The sequence below is a fragment of the Lutjanus erythropterus genome, chromosome 18, assembly GCF_056507025.1.
Source record: "Lutjanus erythropterus isolate fLutEry1 chromosome 18, fLutEry1.hap2, whole genome shotgun sequence".
NCBI lineage: Eukaryota > Metazoa > Chordata > Actinopteri > Lutjaniformes > Lutjanidae > Lutjanus > Lutjanus erythropterus.
In genome coordinates this window covers 12,088,860-12,102,245 of record NC_139334.1, presented here as the reverse complement: position 1 = coordinate 12,102,245, position 13,386 = coordinate 12,088,860, and the positions used below count along the sequence as shown (strand labels likewise).

General features: G+C 38.2%; 1 protein-coding gene across 2 annotated transcripts in view; it reads right to left on the bottom strand.

Annotated features, from left to right (window-relative positions):
• The window catches only part of LOC146310727 (inositol-tetrakisphosphate 1-kinase-like), a 42,489-nt gene that overhangs the window by 14,626 nt on the left and 14,477 nt on the right, over nucleotides 1-13,386 (bottom strand). For both annotated transcript variants that reach the window (XM_084742149.1, XM_084742150.1), the window contains exons 4-5: nucleotides 9,762-9,887; nucleotides 3,714-3,831 (exon numbers count right to left, since the gene is read on the bottom strand). In XM_084742149.1, the coding sequence (XP_084598275.1) occupies nucleotides 3,714-3,831; nucleotides 9,762-9,887 (244 nt within the window). The remainder of the gene's footprint in view (nucleotides 1-3,713; nucleotides 3,832-9,761; nucleotides 9,888-13,386) is intronic.

Below are 13,386 nucleotides of genomic sequence, written 5' to 3'. Positions count from 1 at the left end.
ATCATGCAACCACTCAAGTGATAAAATAAGGTTTTCCAGAGAAAGCACAAGCGTACCTCAAGTGCTTCCTCCTATTGAGTACTATTCTGAGTCATGCAGACTGTGAAGCATGGCAGCCTCTCTATGGCCTTTTAGTACTGGGTTGCCTTGGCAGCTGCTCCAGGACTCCATGGTCTCCGCTGATAAGGAGGAGGAAGCGGCTGTCCCTACGAAAGCAAGGTACACTTTCCACACTCTCACACTATTCTCTATTTTACTCTAACCTTAAAGGAATAGGTTGGCTTTTTTGAAGTGGGGTTGGGCTTATTTATAATCGGTGTATTACCTACAGTAGTAGCAGTTTGGAGGGGCACCAGAGGTACCAGTGTAGGAAGCTAAACAATGTACTGCTGTGGACAGGGACAGCAGCAAAACATATTTTAGCCACTTTAAAAAAATTACACCTAAATAAATAAATATTGGTTTAAATGTACACTATATAAGTGATAATGCACAGTGAGCGGGTGATTCAAAACCCTCTGCTTCATGTTTGGGTCCTTCACGACCTTGTCAAGATTTTATTTCACAATAATGACTGTTTCACTGTATATTATTCCACTCATTACATAGCCACTTTACAAAAGAAAAATCAATACGTTGACACAACATATTAATGTTAAAAAATATTTAATTGCTATGAAAATGATTTTATTGATTGGAAAATTAGTTTATTGCTCCATTAGAGTCTATGATAAGAAGTTGACCCACAGCAACAGTCCTTTGTTAAATATTTCTCATTGGTCAATTACAGAACTCTACGATCTGTTATTTCTGAATACCTGATCATTTCTATGAATAAAGTGTTGTAGTGTGATAAATTTTGAATATTTTCTCCACTTCGCTTTGCTGTCAGACAGTATTTTCCAATGGGAAACTGCACTTAACCCAAATATTACTCTCTCCAAACCAACCAGACTCCATTGGCAAAATCATTTTACCTCACAGACTTGCTCCAGAATTGCTAGTCTACTATGCCTCGATCTGTTACGTTTGTTTGTGTTATTGTGTGACTTTGAATACACTTAGTTCACACAATAACACAGTCAAACTAACCAGTCGAAGCAGAGGCAGACCAGAAACTCATGCATTCTGTTGTTACTGATTTTGGTCATGGAGTCTGGTTGGTTTGGAGAGAGTCATATTTGACTTCTATATAGCAGTTTCCCATCAAAAAAGGCTACCTAATGACAAGGTAAAGTGGTGAAAATATTCTAAATATAGCATACACTTAAACTGATATAGATTAATTTAGGTGGACAGTTTCCTAGCTTCCTTGCTGGTACTCCTCTCTGCTGCGTTCTGACTGGCATCTACTATAGGTAATACATTGAAAATCAATAAGGACCTCATATAACTCCACTTCAAATAATCTGAACTATCCCTTAAACCTAGTTCTCTCAGTCACTCCTGTTTTCCTGAAAGAGAGTACATCTACCCTCAATCACATGTTGTGTTTTCTACAATCACAGTGGTGTGGTGTAGGATTATAATGGCTTACACTCCATGCTGGTGTCTAAACCAACCACAATTGTCAGGGAGGTTTGGCATGCAGGCCTAAGAGTGAGCAGAGAGCACCACTTGCATTAATGGAAACAGAGTGGTGAAAAAACAAAGAAGCTTCCCATAAATGCAGCCAGTGAGCCATCTTCCTCTTCAAACCAAATACAAACAGCCAGTGAGTGATGCAGCTTATACTTGTTGTTACGTAACAGCCATCATGTCTGTTTGGATAAAAAGACGTCTTCTCGTGTTTCTATTTTAAGAAACTCATGACACTGCCGACATGCTGAAACCACCTCTGATCTGCTGCTCTGACACCACACTGCAGGCCCTCACGGAGTCACGGATGCTCGGTGAAGTAATACCTAAAAGGTTTATGTTCCCTGCCATGTATGGGGTAAAGGGAAATGTGGATGAGTCACAGGTGTGTTTACAGTGAGTGTGGGTAGGGAATGTGCTCTGTCGTCACCACATTTCTCTGTCTGCAGCTAAAAGACACTGCCCGCTGATTCGTTTAAGGGCTAGGCGACAGGAAGGTGTTGAAGGAAAGTTCTGGTTCTTCACAAAGAGTTCATACTGGGTTCAGGCAGGAGAAAACAGAGAAGGTGCTTTTGTCGCGTGAAAGGGAGTAGAGGAATTATTATATCAGCGTAGTGCTCTACCGGCAAGAATTAAACATCTGCTCGGAAGCATTGTGTAACATAATTCAAGCGAGGAGTGACAGTGCCGTTATATGTTATCCATGTGTCCCCTCTGGAGGTGAAGAGGAAAGACAGACAACCTGCAGTAATTACATCTCTGACCTTTTAATATTATTACACACATTAAGTGAGGAAGAAGGCAGCGTCCATGGACTCCTTTATTATTTTTGGAAAACTTCTGCTTTTACAGAATATTCAGGACAGAAAGAGGAACATGGATACTAATGTGTTTACTTAATTTCAACCTCTGACACACTGGGTATTAGCTCTATAAACAGAGTAAAGCCTGGTCATGCTGCAGTGACACAGCAAAACACACTCAGTGGCCAGTTTATCAGGTACAACTAACTAAAATAAATGCAATAAATACTACAACAGTCCAACAGTAAATTCTACCTTCATGAATGTTTTAACATTTATGCTGCTTCCAGACAAGTCAGAACTAAAAAATTTCTAAACTCTAACGAGAAAATTCATCCACCCCGTATTCATGAAGAAGCAGTTGTTCAGCATCACACAGCACCCATGGATGTGCAAATTATAAAGGGTAAACCATCAATTAAAAGGGGACGTAAAATATATTTGCCTATATTTCACATAGTAAAGTGAAATAAAATAAAATGCATCGGGGTGTCTTTTATCTCCTGCATCGCTTTTCTTCCTCTGTTTCACTTTTATGTAGATGCAAGGTGGCTGCACTGCAGATCAAGTTCAGTTGTACGTACAATTGCCAGAGAAACACATCAGTTTGTCCCGATGATCCATGTTGTTTGTTTATATATGATTTTTCTAATATTTAATCTACCCTTATTAATATAAATGGGATAAACAATATATCAGGAATATTTATCACTATCATATATCATGCACTGATATACTTCCGTCACTTTAATTTTAACATTATTATTGTGATGCATTACCAGTGATGCAAAAGACACCTTCAAATGTGTCTTCCAAAATCTGATTTGCAAAAATCACACTTTGTATCCAGGTTGTTTTAGAAAGTCTGTACAGCAAAAAAACAATGTGGAAATGCCTAAAAACAAATTTGGGACTACTTGTGCTGTTGGTTACTAACCAGCCAAAAATATATATATGTATTTTTTTTGTTTTGAAGAAATGTACTTGGCTCATCCACATTGACTGCATACTAGGCTCAATCTCTTTTATGGAGCAGGATGTAAAATTTGACAGTGCAACAGAGCTAATATCACAGCTTCCTCCATTTATGACTTCTAGTTCTTTTAGTTCTCTTTGTTCCCTTGATGGTCAGCACAGATCAGTGGTCAACAGTTTGAATTTATGTCAAACTGAAAGGACCACACACATTTATTTCCCCTCTGTGAGCAAATTTACTAATTGCAACTAATTGCAATAATTGCAAAGGTTGCAATACTTGTCTATTGCAGACATAAGCCAGTTAGTGGGAGATTTTTGTGCACAAGTGCCACAAAGTTACGTGGAACATCTTACCCTTCATACAGCTCTCTATTCTGTGGATGAGCTGGTAGGACTTGCAGCGGTCCAGCAGAGTACGGATGGCTGGAAGGGGGTCCAGGACGATGGTCTCAGGGTGGGCGTCAATGTAGTCCTGAAACACAGTGACAAAGACATTCTAAAAACACTCTCAACTTCTTTTTATTCACATATTTTTTATATTATTTATGCTCACTTGAAAAAAGTCAGAGCAGAAACATTAAAGAACACAGAAGCAATATCAATATTTTGCAAAATCAGCTGCATTGTGAGAGAGATTTGTGCCTTGGAATGTGACAAGAGAACATGTAGCAGGAAAGTGAACTGTAAACACAAAGCAGGAAGCAACCCAACTAGGCCGGTATTTATTTGCATCCGTTAACCTTAAAACGTGAAATTGTTGTTCTCACTAAAGGTCCCATTTTGAAAGAATGCTGTTGATTTGAATTGTTTGTTGTCTCCTGTGAGGCAGTTGTGTTGTATATTAAAGTTACAAACAGAAACAGAAAATAATCCAATGTTCCAATGATGAAATAAAGTTAGGTATGGTTATTTAAATTTTTCTTAATTGAATTTACCGAACAATCACTGTATTGTGATATATATGTTACTACCATAATATTAAATTACATATACGGTTAGAGTTATTTTGGTCATTGTGACCACCATAAGGTGCATCTCCTCAGATTGTGCTGACTGGCAATGATTAGTATTGTACATTTTTCTTAGAATTGTATTTATCTCCTACTGCAGTACTTGGAGCTACAAGCAGTGTGGTGTAGAACTGAAACAATTACACAATTAATCATTCATCTATCAACACAAAATTACTTCAATTAATTGTTTAAGTCACACAACTGGTGAAAATCCAGTTTAAAAACTGCATATTTATGTTGGGTTTTCGACTATTTGTTAGATAAAACAAGTTGAGGTTTCCATTGGCTCTGGGAAGGCATTATACAATTAACTGATTAATTTATCAGATAATAATGGATGGATTCATCAATAACAGAAATAATGGGAATATCTGGGTGTGTCTGTGGAACATACTATATGCCTAAATGTGCAATATGGGGGGGTTACGAACCACGTGAAACCATCTGTCATGACACAGCACACACACAAACACATCCATACAGATTAGAAATGTTAAACAAATACAGTGGAGTTGGCAAACTACAAATACAAACACTGAGTTTAAGGGTCAACATGCCTCATACTCCATACGTGTGAACTAGCGAGAGCATGAGATGTATGCCAGCGGGTCTGTGTAGGTTACATCACTACATCTCTGCATGGCCGGCTGTTAGGTCAGCGTGAGGTTTCATATTTTACATAACTGCACTCCCCTTTTCTCCTCTCCTCTTGTCGGCTCTCCTCTGGCTCTGTCCCCACACCACCTCCTCTACACTCTGCAGCTCTCTATGCTCTCCACATTTCCATCTCTGCTCTGTGGAGATTTCTCTGCCAACCCTTCCTTCCGCGCAATTTTTACTGACTCACAGACGCTGTCAGGTGGAGCTGGCTGGCCTGCACATTACACAAACAGCCTGCCTGCTCATATCACGGCCTTTTAAAACACCACAGCTCCACTGTCACACACGCTTGCATGAAATGAAACACACACTCTGCAATGTTGGACATCAAACACACGTAAAACACTCGTTTGTGAACTGACTCTGATTATACGCATACATACTGACGCATGCAGCATGTAAACAAATGCCTTTGCCTTGACATGAAGGACCCATCTGTAGGATTTGCCGGGATCTAACGGGCAATGCTGATCAAAGTCAGTTGAGCGGTTATGTAAGTCAAACACGCTGCCGCCAAAAAACATAAATCCAAATTAATCTTCCAGGAGTTTAGAGGAATACTCTGCTGATAAGGACTGTCACTTGCTGATGTCTGCATCTCAGAAGAAGAAAAACACAGACAAGAGGAGGAGGTGAGGGGGATGAGCCCTGGCCAGCAGGTGTTGTAGAGGAAAGCCAGAGAGAGAGACTGGGTGTCAGGGTTGCACATTTTCTGCTCGTCTTTCCGGGCAGATTTGTTTCCGTAGTCTCAGAAAATATGGTCAGCTGAGGATTTAATCTGTGCCACTAGTTGTAAGCCATGTCTGAGACTCTACAGGCATCAAACCTGAAGTGTAAAACAACATTTTAGCACCATATGGGTACAATTTACCACATCAGCTTGAGTAACATACAGTAAGCTGTCAATCACAGAGAAGGTCACTAGACTAAAAAAATTAATCTCTGTTTGCAGCAAACAACATTTACATGGCAGCTAGCAATTAAACAATTACCTGTTAAGCATTACAGTTATCATTAAACCATGTCTGATTATTGCGTAGGGATGTTAATTATTAATCTTTCATCACTGTTAAGAATTTAACCAATTAAAAATGTACTAATTGATAATTAATTGATAGTATAGAAATTTCAGTAATTACACCTCATGACATTGTTTTGTCTGGCATAGCCATTTATTAAATAAGAAAACTTCAAATGGGAAAAACAAAGAGGAAAAATTAAAATGACTAATACCGAACTTTTCACTGCACGTCAAATTATAGAGAGGTTTTTAATATAAAACTTTTAACAATATTGCAATAATAATTATTAATTTTGGTCAACATAACCTTGATATAAAATGGACATATAGTTTCATCTCTAATGGCAGCAAATCAAACAAAATAACCTACTTCCACAAGTGTTTATGAATGTTAATAACTTTAATTGCAACTATGCTTTCCAAATTATTGTCATTATTGCTATACCACATAAGTAACATTTCCATTTAATTCATTACTATCTTTAGGTGGCTGAAGGTACCAACGATGCTAAAAATACAAAGGTGAGAAAACTAATTTAGTCCCTTAAACCACAGCCTCCTACAAAGATTACTATCAATAATCACTGTTATAATTATCACTGCACCCACAATCATACTAATATTTTTTCCAGGTCCACAGACCTTAGGCCACTGATTCATCAGAGTTCACTCCAGCCTGACATTTTGTTTAAATAAGAGGTATTTTCAAGAGGAAGGCTTATTCCTTCCACCACACAAAAGGTTATTTATGACTACAGCTGTTTCGTATTATAAATGCATCAATGCTTGTATCTCAACGAAAATGTAACAGATGACAGCTGTGTTCACGTAAATAGCCAGAACAGAAAGAAGGAGGTACAGACAGGACTGAGCCATAAAGCTGAGCTGCTGATTTTCCAGCTAATATGTGATCCAGTCACAAGCTTTAGTTGCCAAGTGAAAGAATGACAATCCTGGAGTAAAACCATTGTTCCTTTGCACTAAGAAAAGCCTGTCAAGGTCGTTTGAGTACTTGTTATTAATGCTTGCAGTTTGTAGACCTTCAATGATGTAATGTTCACAGCAGACCACAAGAAGACCTTTGGTTACCTTTGGCAGGAAAGTTACAACTGTTCTCCTACACCACTGTGCTTTTTAACTAGGGCTACAACTAATCATTAGTTTCATATTAATGACTCATCAGATTAGTTTTCATTAATTGACAAATTTAATAAAGGTTCAATGAGCTCATTGTATAAACACGTCCTTGTCTTTGTATGTGCTTCTATTAGGTGAGGCTTTGAGTGTAGAGGTCAAAGTTCACTTTTAAGTGCCTGATAGAAAACTTGGCTGCTGCTGGACACAGACAAACTACTTTGGTTACTTCACAGCATTTTCACTGCTGAGAAATTATGATGTTGCTGCTTATGGATGGAAACTGATTTTAAAGTGTCCACCATCTTCCTTCAAATGAGAGCCAACTCAGCTTCTTTTGAAATCAAGGATAAACATTGCTGTTGGAAAGCTATAACCTATGACACTGAAGCAGGTTGAAGACACAACTAGAGATGTGTGGTGGTGGTTTGTGCTAGCCTGGCATCGCCAGACTAATTCACAAATGTGAATCATACATCTGTCAGAGCAAACAAAAACATGAGCTTGGATGATTAGTCTGTTTTGTACATGATTATTGGAGGATTGGAGGGAAAAAAAACAGTTATAATTGTACATGATCACCATTGTTGCCATCTGTAGAAAGTGGGGATCTATACATTTTTTTTGTCAGTTTGTTTTTTTGTCACCGTTCTTTACAAAAAACAGGGTGTGTGCACTTGTTTAAATGTGGCCTAGAGTAGCCTACAATAAAAGTGTGCAATTTATTATTAGTTAATATTAACCATGTTCTGCTGTTAAAGTGATTGCTCCATACTGACATCCTGTTTAACCTTTCTAAATGAGCAGTCAGGAACATGTTAACAGAATTGCATGACGTTGATCATGATTACAGCTTGTCTGACTCATTCACAGACAGAGAAAAAGAGTAGAAGCTAGTGCAAAATAAATTTTCACACCATATATAGCACTGCCAGATCAATGAATACATAGACACAAACAGCGGTTTTCTTAAGTGTTCACAGTGCCACATTTAGAGCTGTGACCTGCTGTCCAAGTGAGATTTTTCTCACTTGAGGTGGAACAAGAAAACTCTTTTAATACTTTCAGTGACAGCATTTAGGTTTCCTGAGTCACCACATGATCAGCTACCGCTGCTAATCTCCTTTATGTTTCTGGAGCTGAGGTTAAGCCTTTGTTTGATTGCTTGAACTGGGACATTGATACGTAAACATAAAATTTTCTCATCTATAAATGTTTATTGCCTCAAGCCAATGTTATCATATCATGCCTGCTGAAGGCTGTGAGTAAAAATGAAAAGGAAAGCTCATTAAAAAAGCTAGTAAGTGGACCTTTGAGTTGGGATTATTTTAACACACATACTGTTCCTGAGGTCAAGAATGAACTTTAGAACATATTGCAGAGGCCTCGTACAACAAGAGGTATGGCACTTCCAAATTTTACATACTACTACTACTGGGCTACCATTATAAGAGCACTGTTATATTGGATGAGGAATGATGTCATTGATGTCAATATGCCCTGAATGGATAATGTTGGAGAGGGCATCCATTGGGTCTACTTCCCCAGTAGCTTTATTATGTTCTAAATTATCATTAAATCAGCCCATCTCAGTTTTCACCTCTGATCCAGTTGTTATCCATTCCCTTAAAACATGGCATCAGTTTAGACGGTCCTTTGATTTCATTGACCTTTCTTATGCTGCACCAGTAACAAGAACTCATATGTTCGCCCCATCAATGTTGAATGAGGCTTTTGACATCCGGTCAAGAAGTGGAATAGGTGCATTATCTGACCTCTACATCGACAACAGGTTCACTTCCTTTGTGCAGTTAAAACAGAAATTTAATCTTCATAAGTCCCATTTTTATAGATATTTACAAATCAGTGGTTTTGTGGCTTCTAACTCTGCCTCTGCCATTATGTCCTCCTGAAACTCTGCTAGAAACAATTTTAAATGTAATGTTGACACAAAACAAATTATAAGCAGAATCTATGCTTTACTTAACACACATAATGTGAATAATCTGGATTCTCTCTGAAACAAATGGGAAACAGACCTAGATGAAAAAATTCCAGAAGCAATTTGGCAAAAAATTATACAGAGAATTTACTCCTCTTCAATATGCCTTAGGCACACTGTGGTTCAGTTCAAAATAGTGCACCATCTTCACTGGACCAAAGACAGATTATCTAAGATTAAGAGGGATATTGATCCTACATGTGATCGATGCAAACAAGCCTTCGCCGCATTGCAACACATGTTTTGGTCATGTCCCAAGCTGTACAATTTTTGGCAATCTATCTTCAAGACATTCTCTAGAATATGTGGAAAAACAATAGACCCAGTAGAGAGTAGAGAGGTTGTGTGTCATATCCATCTAGAAAAAAATTACATATACTACTAGGGGGTCCACCAGAAAATTTTATGTTACCCAGCAGCCATTTATTTCCTTTGTAGAAGGCATGGCAGCTGCCAACATCTCTATGTTGTCTCTATCTCTAATTCCCCCCACTTTTCCAGACCTCTCTACTTGTGTTTTTTGAAACATTTATGAATCCTCAGTGGAAATGACAAAAGACAAAGATGCATACCTGTACTCTTTGCACCAGCAGCACAGCCTGTGAATCATTCTGGTCAGCCTCAAGGATGAGGTCAGTCAGTTTGTGGATAATGACGTCCAGTGGACCCTGCTCCTCCAAAGGCTGGCTGAGGTCCAGCTAAGGGGAGAAGGACAGCCAAGGGTCAAGGGTTATGTTGCAAAAAAGGGGCATCCGAAACTCTGGCATTCATTTATCACATTTAGAAATGGTTTACCTCAGTGATTTTCCCTGAAAAGGCATGTTTTTTTTTAGTTTTGCAACAGCAAAGTGTCTCCTAGCTGCAAAGCATTGCCTTTTGTTACTTGAAACTAGATGATATATCATTGTAATAAAAAGGTGTAGATGTTCAATAGAGGTAAGGTTAAGGTCAACTATTGTCACTTGTATAAAGAAAAACATACAATGAGAATCAGTCTCTGCATTTAACCCATCCCAATCCTAGGAGCAGCAAGCAGCTACTATGCAGTGCTCAGGGACCAACTCCAGCTCTAAGTCAGTGCCATGGTCAGGGTCACTGACTGGAGAATCGATCTAGCATGTTTTTGATGGTGGGGATGTGGAAGCAATCAATGCATTATTTTATTATGTGTTACTTCAAAAAAAGTTATTCTTAATAAACAACAATTAAGTATTATCCTCCCATCAAGCAATGTTCCTCTATTACAGACTGCTATTTCTTTTACAAAGGGTATATTATTTGTTTGATTCATTCAAAAGGATGTCAGTGTTGCAACTACACAACAGATAAAGATGAAATATGTAACACTCTAGCATTCAAAATGAGTACAGTCCAAATATTAAGTTGGAGTCATGGATGATACATATACAATAGCAAAAAGCGAGTCGTTTCCCCCGCCTCCTCCTTCCCAGACTCAAAACTCAGATAGGTTACGTAACGGCTGCACAGACACTGAACCTACATGAATGCAAGATGAACACAAATTATACAATATTACAATGACAAGCAATGAGTCCTTCAACGTCATTGGTTGGCTGTTTATAACTACAAATTGTCTGTCAATGTAAAGCAAAGCCCTTTATCCCAAAAACAAAAGTCCACTGCTCCAACAATACACACTCTTGAGTTGAATGACTGCCTGTCCCACTGCCTGCCAGACTCCATTAACATACTAATATCACCATCTACTCCATTTAAAAGGCTGTAAATGATTTCTTAACACTCATAAACAGACACTTACTCATTCAACGAACATTGTGCATTAATTTTAGACCTATGTAGAGTGAATAATATTCAAACGGGTAGCAGCCAAAACAAAAACACACTGGAATGGTTGGAAATTTCAAAGGAGATAATGCTGTCAGAGAAGGTAGTATTTCAACTTAGCATGTTTTCTTAATCTCTGATGACAAATCATGGTCATTATATAGTTTAGTACAGTATTATATTACATATTTTTCCTTTAAGCCAAGAGTACACTATACTAGTTTATTCACACTTCTAATAAGAACTTGCCAAACTTCCCCCGTCTCCTTTAATTCCCCCAAAGTACTGTTTCCTGCAGTTGGTTAACAACCTCACACTAATTCAATTTTTACGTGGGACATTTGGGCAAATAGTTTCCCTTTTTGTTACTGTTTAGTCAAACCAAACTCATCATATTTGTATGCTGAAAAAGAAAAGCTGATCATATGTATTGGCCTACTGCATTATAGACTTATACGTGCCCCAATGCACTGACCAGGCAGCTTACGTGGGAGGCAGTACCGATGATGAAGTCCAAGATGTACAGAAATTACCATATGTATGAGACTGTGTGGAAAAAAAATACATACATAAAGTAAAGTGCAGAATTAACCAAAACATTACTTACGTTAATTTTTCATGGATGTGTCATGAACTGCTTTTTGAACATAAATGGATGGGAGAGTATTTTTAAGAAAGGGCGCTCTCATTCTAGAATATCACCAATCTGCCATTGCCCTCCTCATTTATACTCCCAATCTGATGACAGAAAAGATTTATCTCTCCAATCCACCTCCTTGTTCTGCTCTAGGAAACAAACATACATCTTCTTTTCTGCTTTTTTGGTTCTAAAACAGGATCAGGCCTGATTCTAAATCATCCTCTCCCTTGTTTATTTATAGCTGCAACTTTGGTGCAGCCAGAGTTTAGGTTGTATTTGTTTTGAATTACACCATCACGATTTATTTCTGGAGTCATCTATTTTACTATGAGTTACAAACTCCCTTCCTCTGGCCAGACCTCCAGTCTCGTTGAAAACATTTGACAACCTCTGAGAAAACACCAAATTAGCATTCGTTTGAAGTTTACTGCAGACGAAAGACTGACTACATTGGCCAAGTAGTTCACAAGTAGTCAAAGCAGCTCTCCAAGTGTGATAAGACTTATGTGGGTCAGAGCTTGCAAACACACACAAATGTAGCAGCAATACAACAGATAGAGGAAGGATGCATGGCTTTAGCAAATAATGTTGAGTCCTTTGTGGATGAGTCCATTTCACAAAATGCCTCTACTATAGCTGAATGTACCTGGAAGTTGAGTTAGCTTTGTGTGCAATGTAAGAATGACAAAACAATGACTGGTTTCACAATAAACCACGTTAAAGTATTACCATTTCAAATTATAATTATCATTAAAAGCATGTTTGATTACTGTGCTTTGAAGAATTCACAGTAAATACTGTTCAGCATCCACCAAAGTCAGCAACAGTCTCCCAGGCAAAGGTGCAGCAGCAACGTGGGTTTGTTTTGCAGCTATGAAAACAGTGACATCACAAAGGACATGACGTCATTTCAAATCACTGAGAGGTTTTCAATAAAAAAGGTGGTGAAATTTTTTCACTTTGTGTATCAGTACTTTTTGAACATTTTCAGCACACTTTAACAATAGCGATATTATTGGCCTGATATCAGGCTATCACAGCTCTAAGTTCTTAAGGTCTGTTATAACAGACCATTACTAAGAGCCTAATATATCTATATTTTTTGGCTTTTATGCCTTTAATTGTATAGGGAAGCTGAAGATACAACAGGAAAGGAGGAGACAGAGCAGGGAATGACATGCAGCAAAGGGCCACAAGGACTCACAGCCCCCACACATGGGGCGAACGTTTCACCAACTGAGCCACCAGGCCACCCGTAAAATCATTTTTAAATTAATATTTTGTGTCGAATTATGTGTAACAAGTGAGATGATGTACAGTGAGGTGACAGGTAGGGTGGTGCAGTGTTGAATCACTGTCTTATAAACTTATACATTATCCCTTACATATTTTTTGTTCTATTTGTGTCTCCCTCTCTCTCTCTCTCTCTCTTTTTTTGTAGTTATTGGAATCATTTCATTCCCTAATATAAAATCCAGCATTGGTTGGGCTCTAATGACAATCCTGATAACGGTGAGGACTTTGGTCACTATAATCGATTGATGGATATGAAATTTTTTCATCTCTAGTATGAGAGATAACTTTTAACATTAGGAAACACAAGGGTGCTTCGAGTCGAGACTGCTTGTTTTTCAGCTGGTTGCAGTGCTGCTTTTGTGTAATTTGATCGTGTATTAACTCATTAGCAAATCAGCAAATAGGGATCACCTGATCATTACAGACAAAAGACAATTCAGCAACACCTGCGCAAA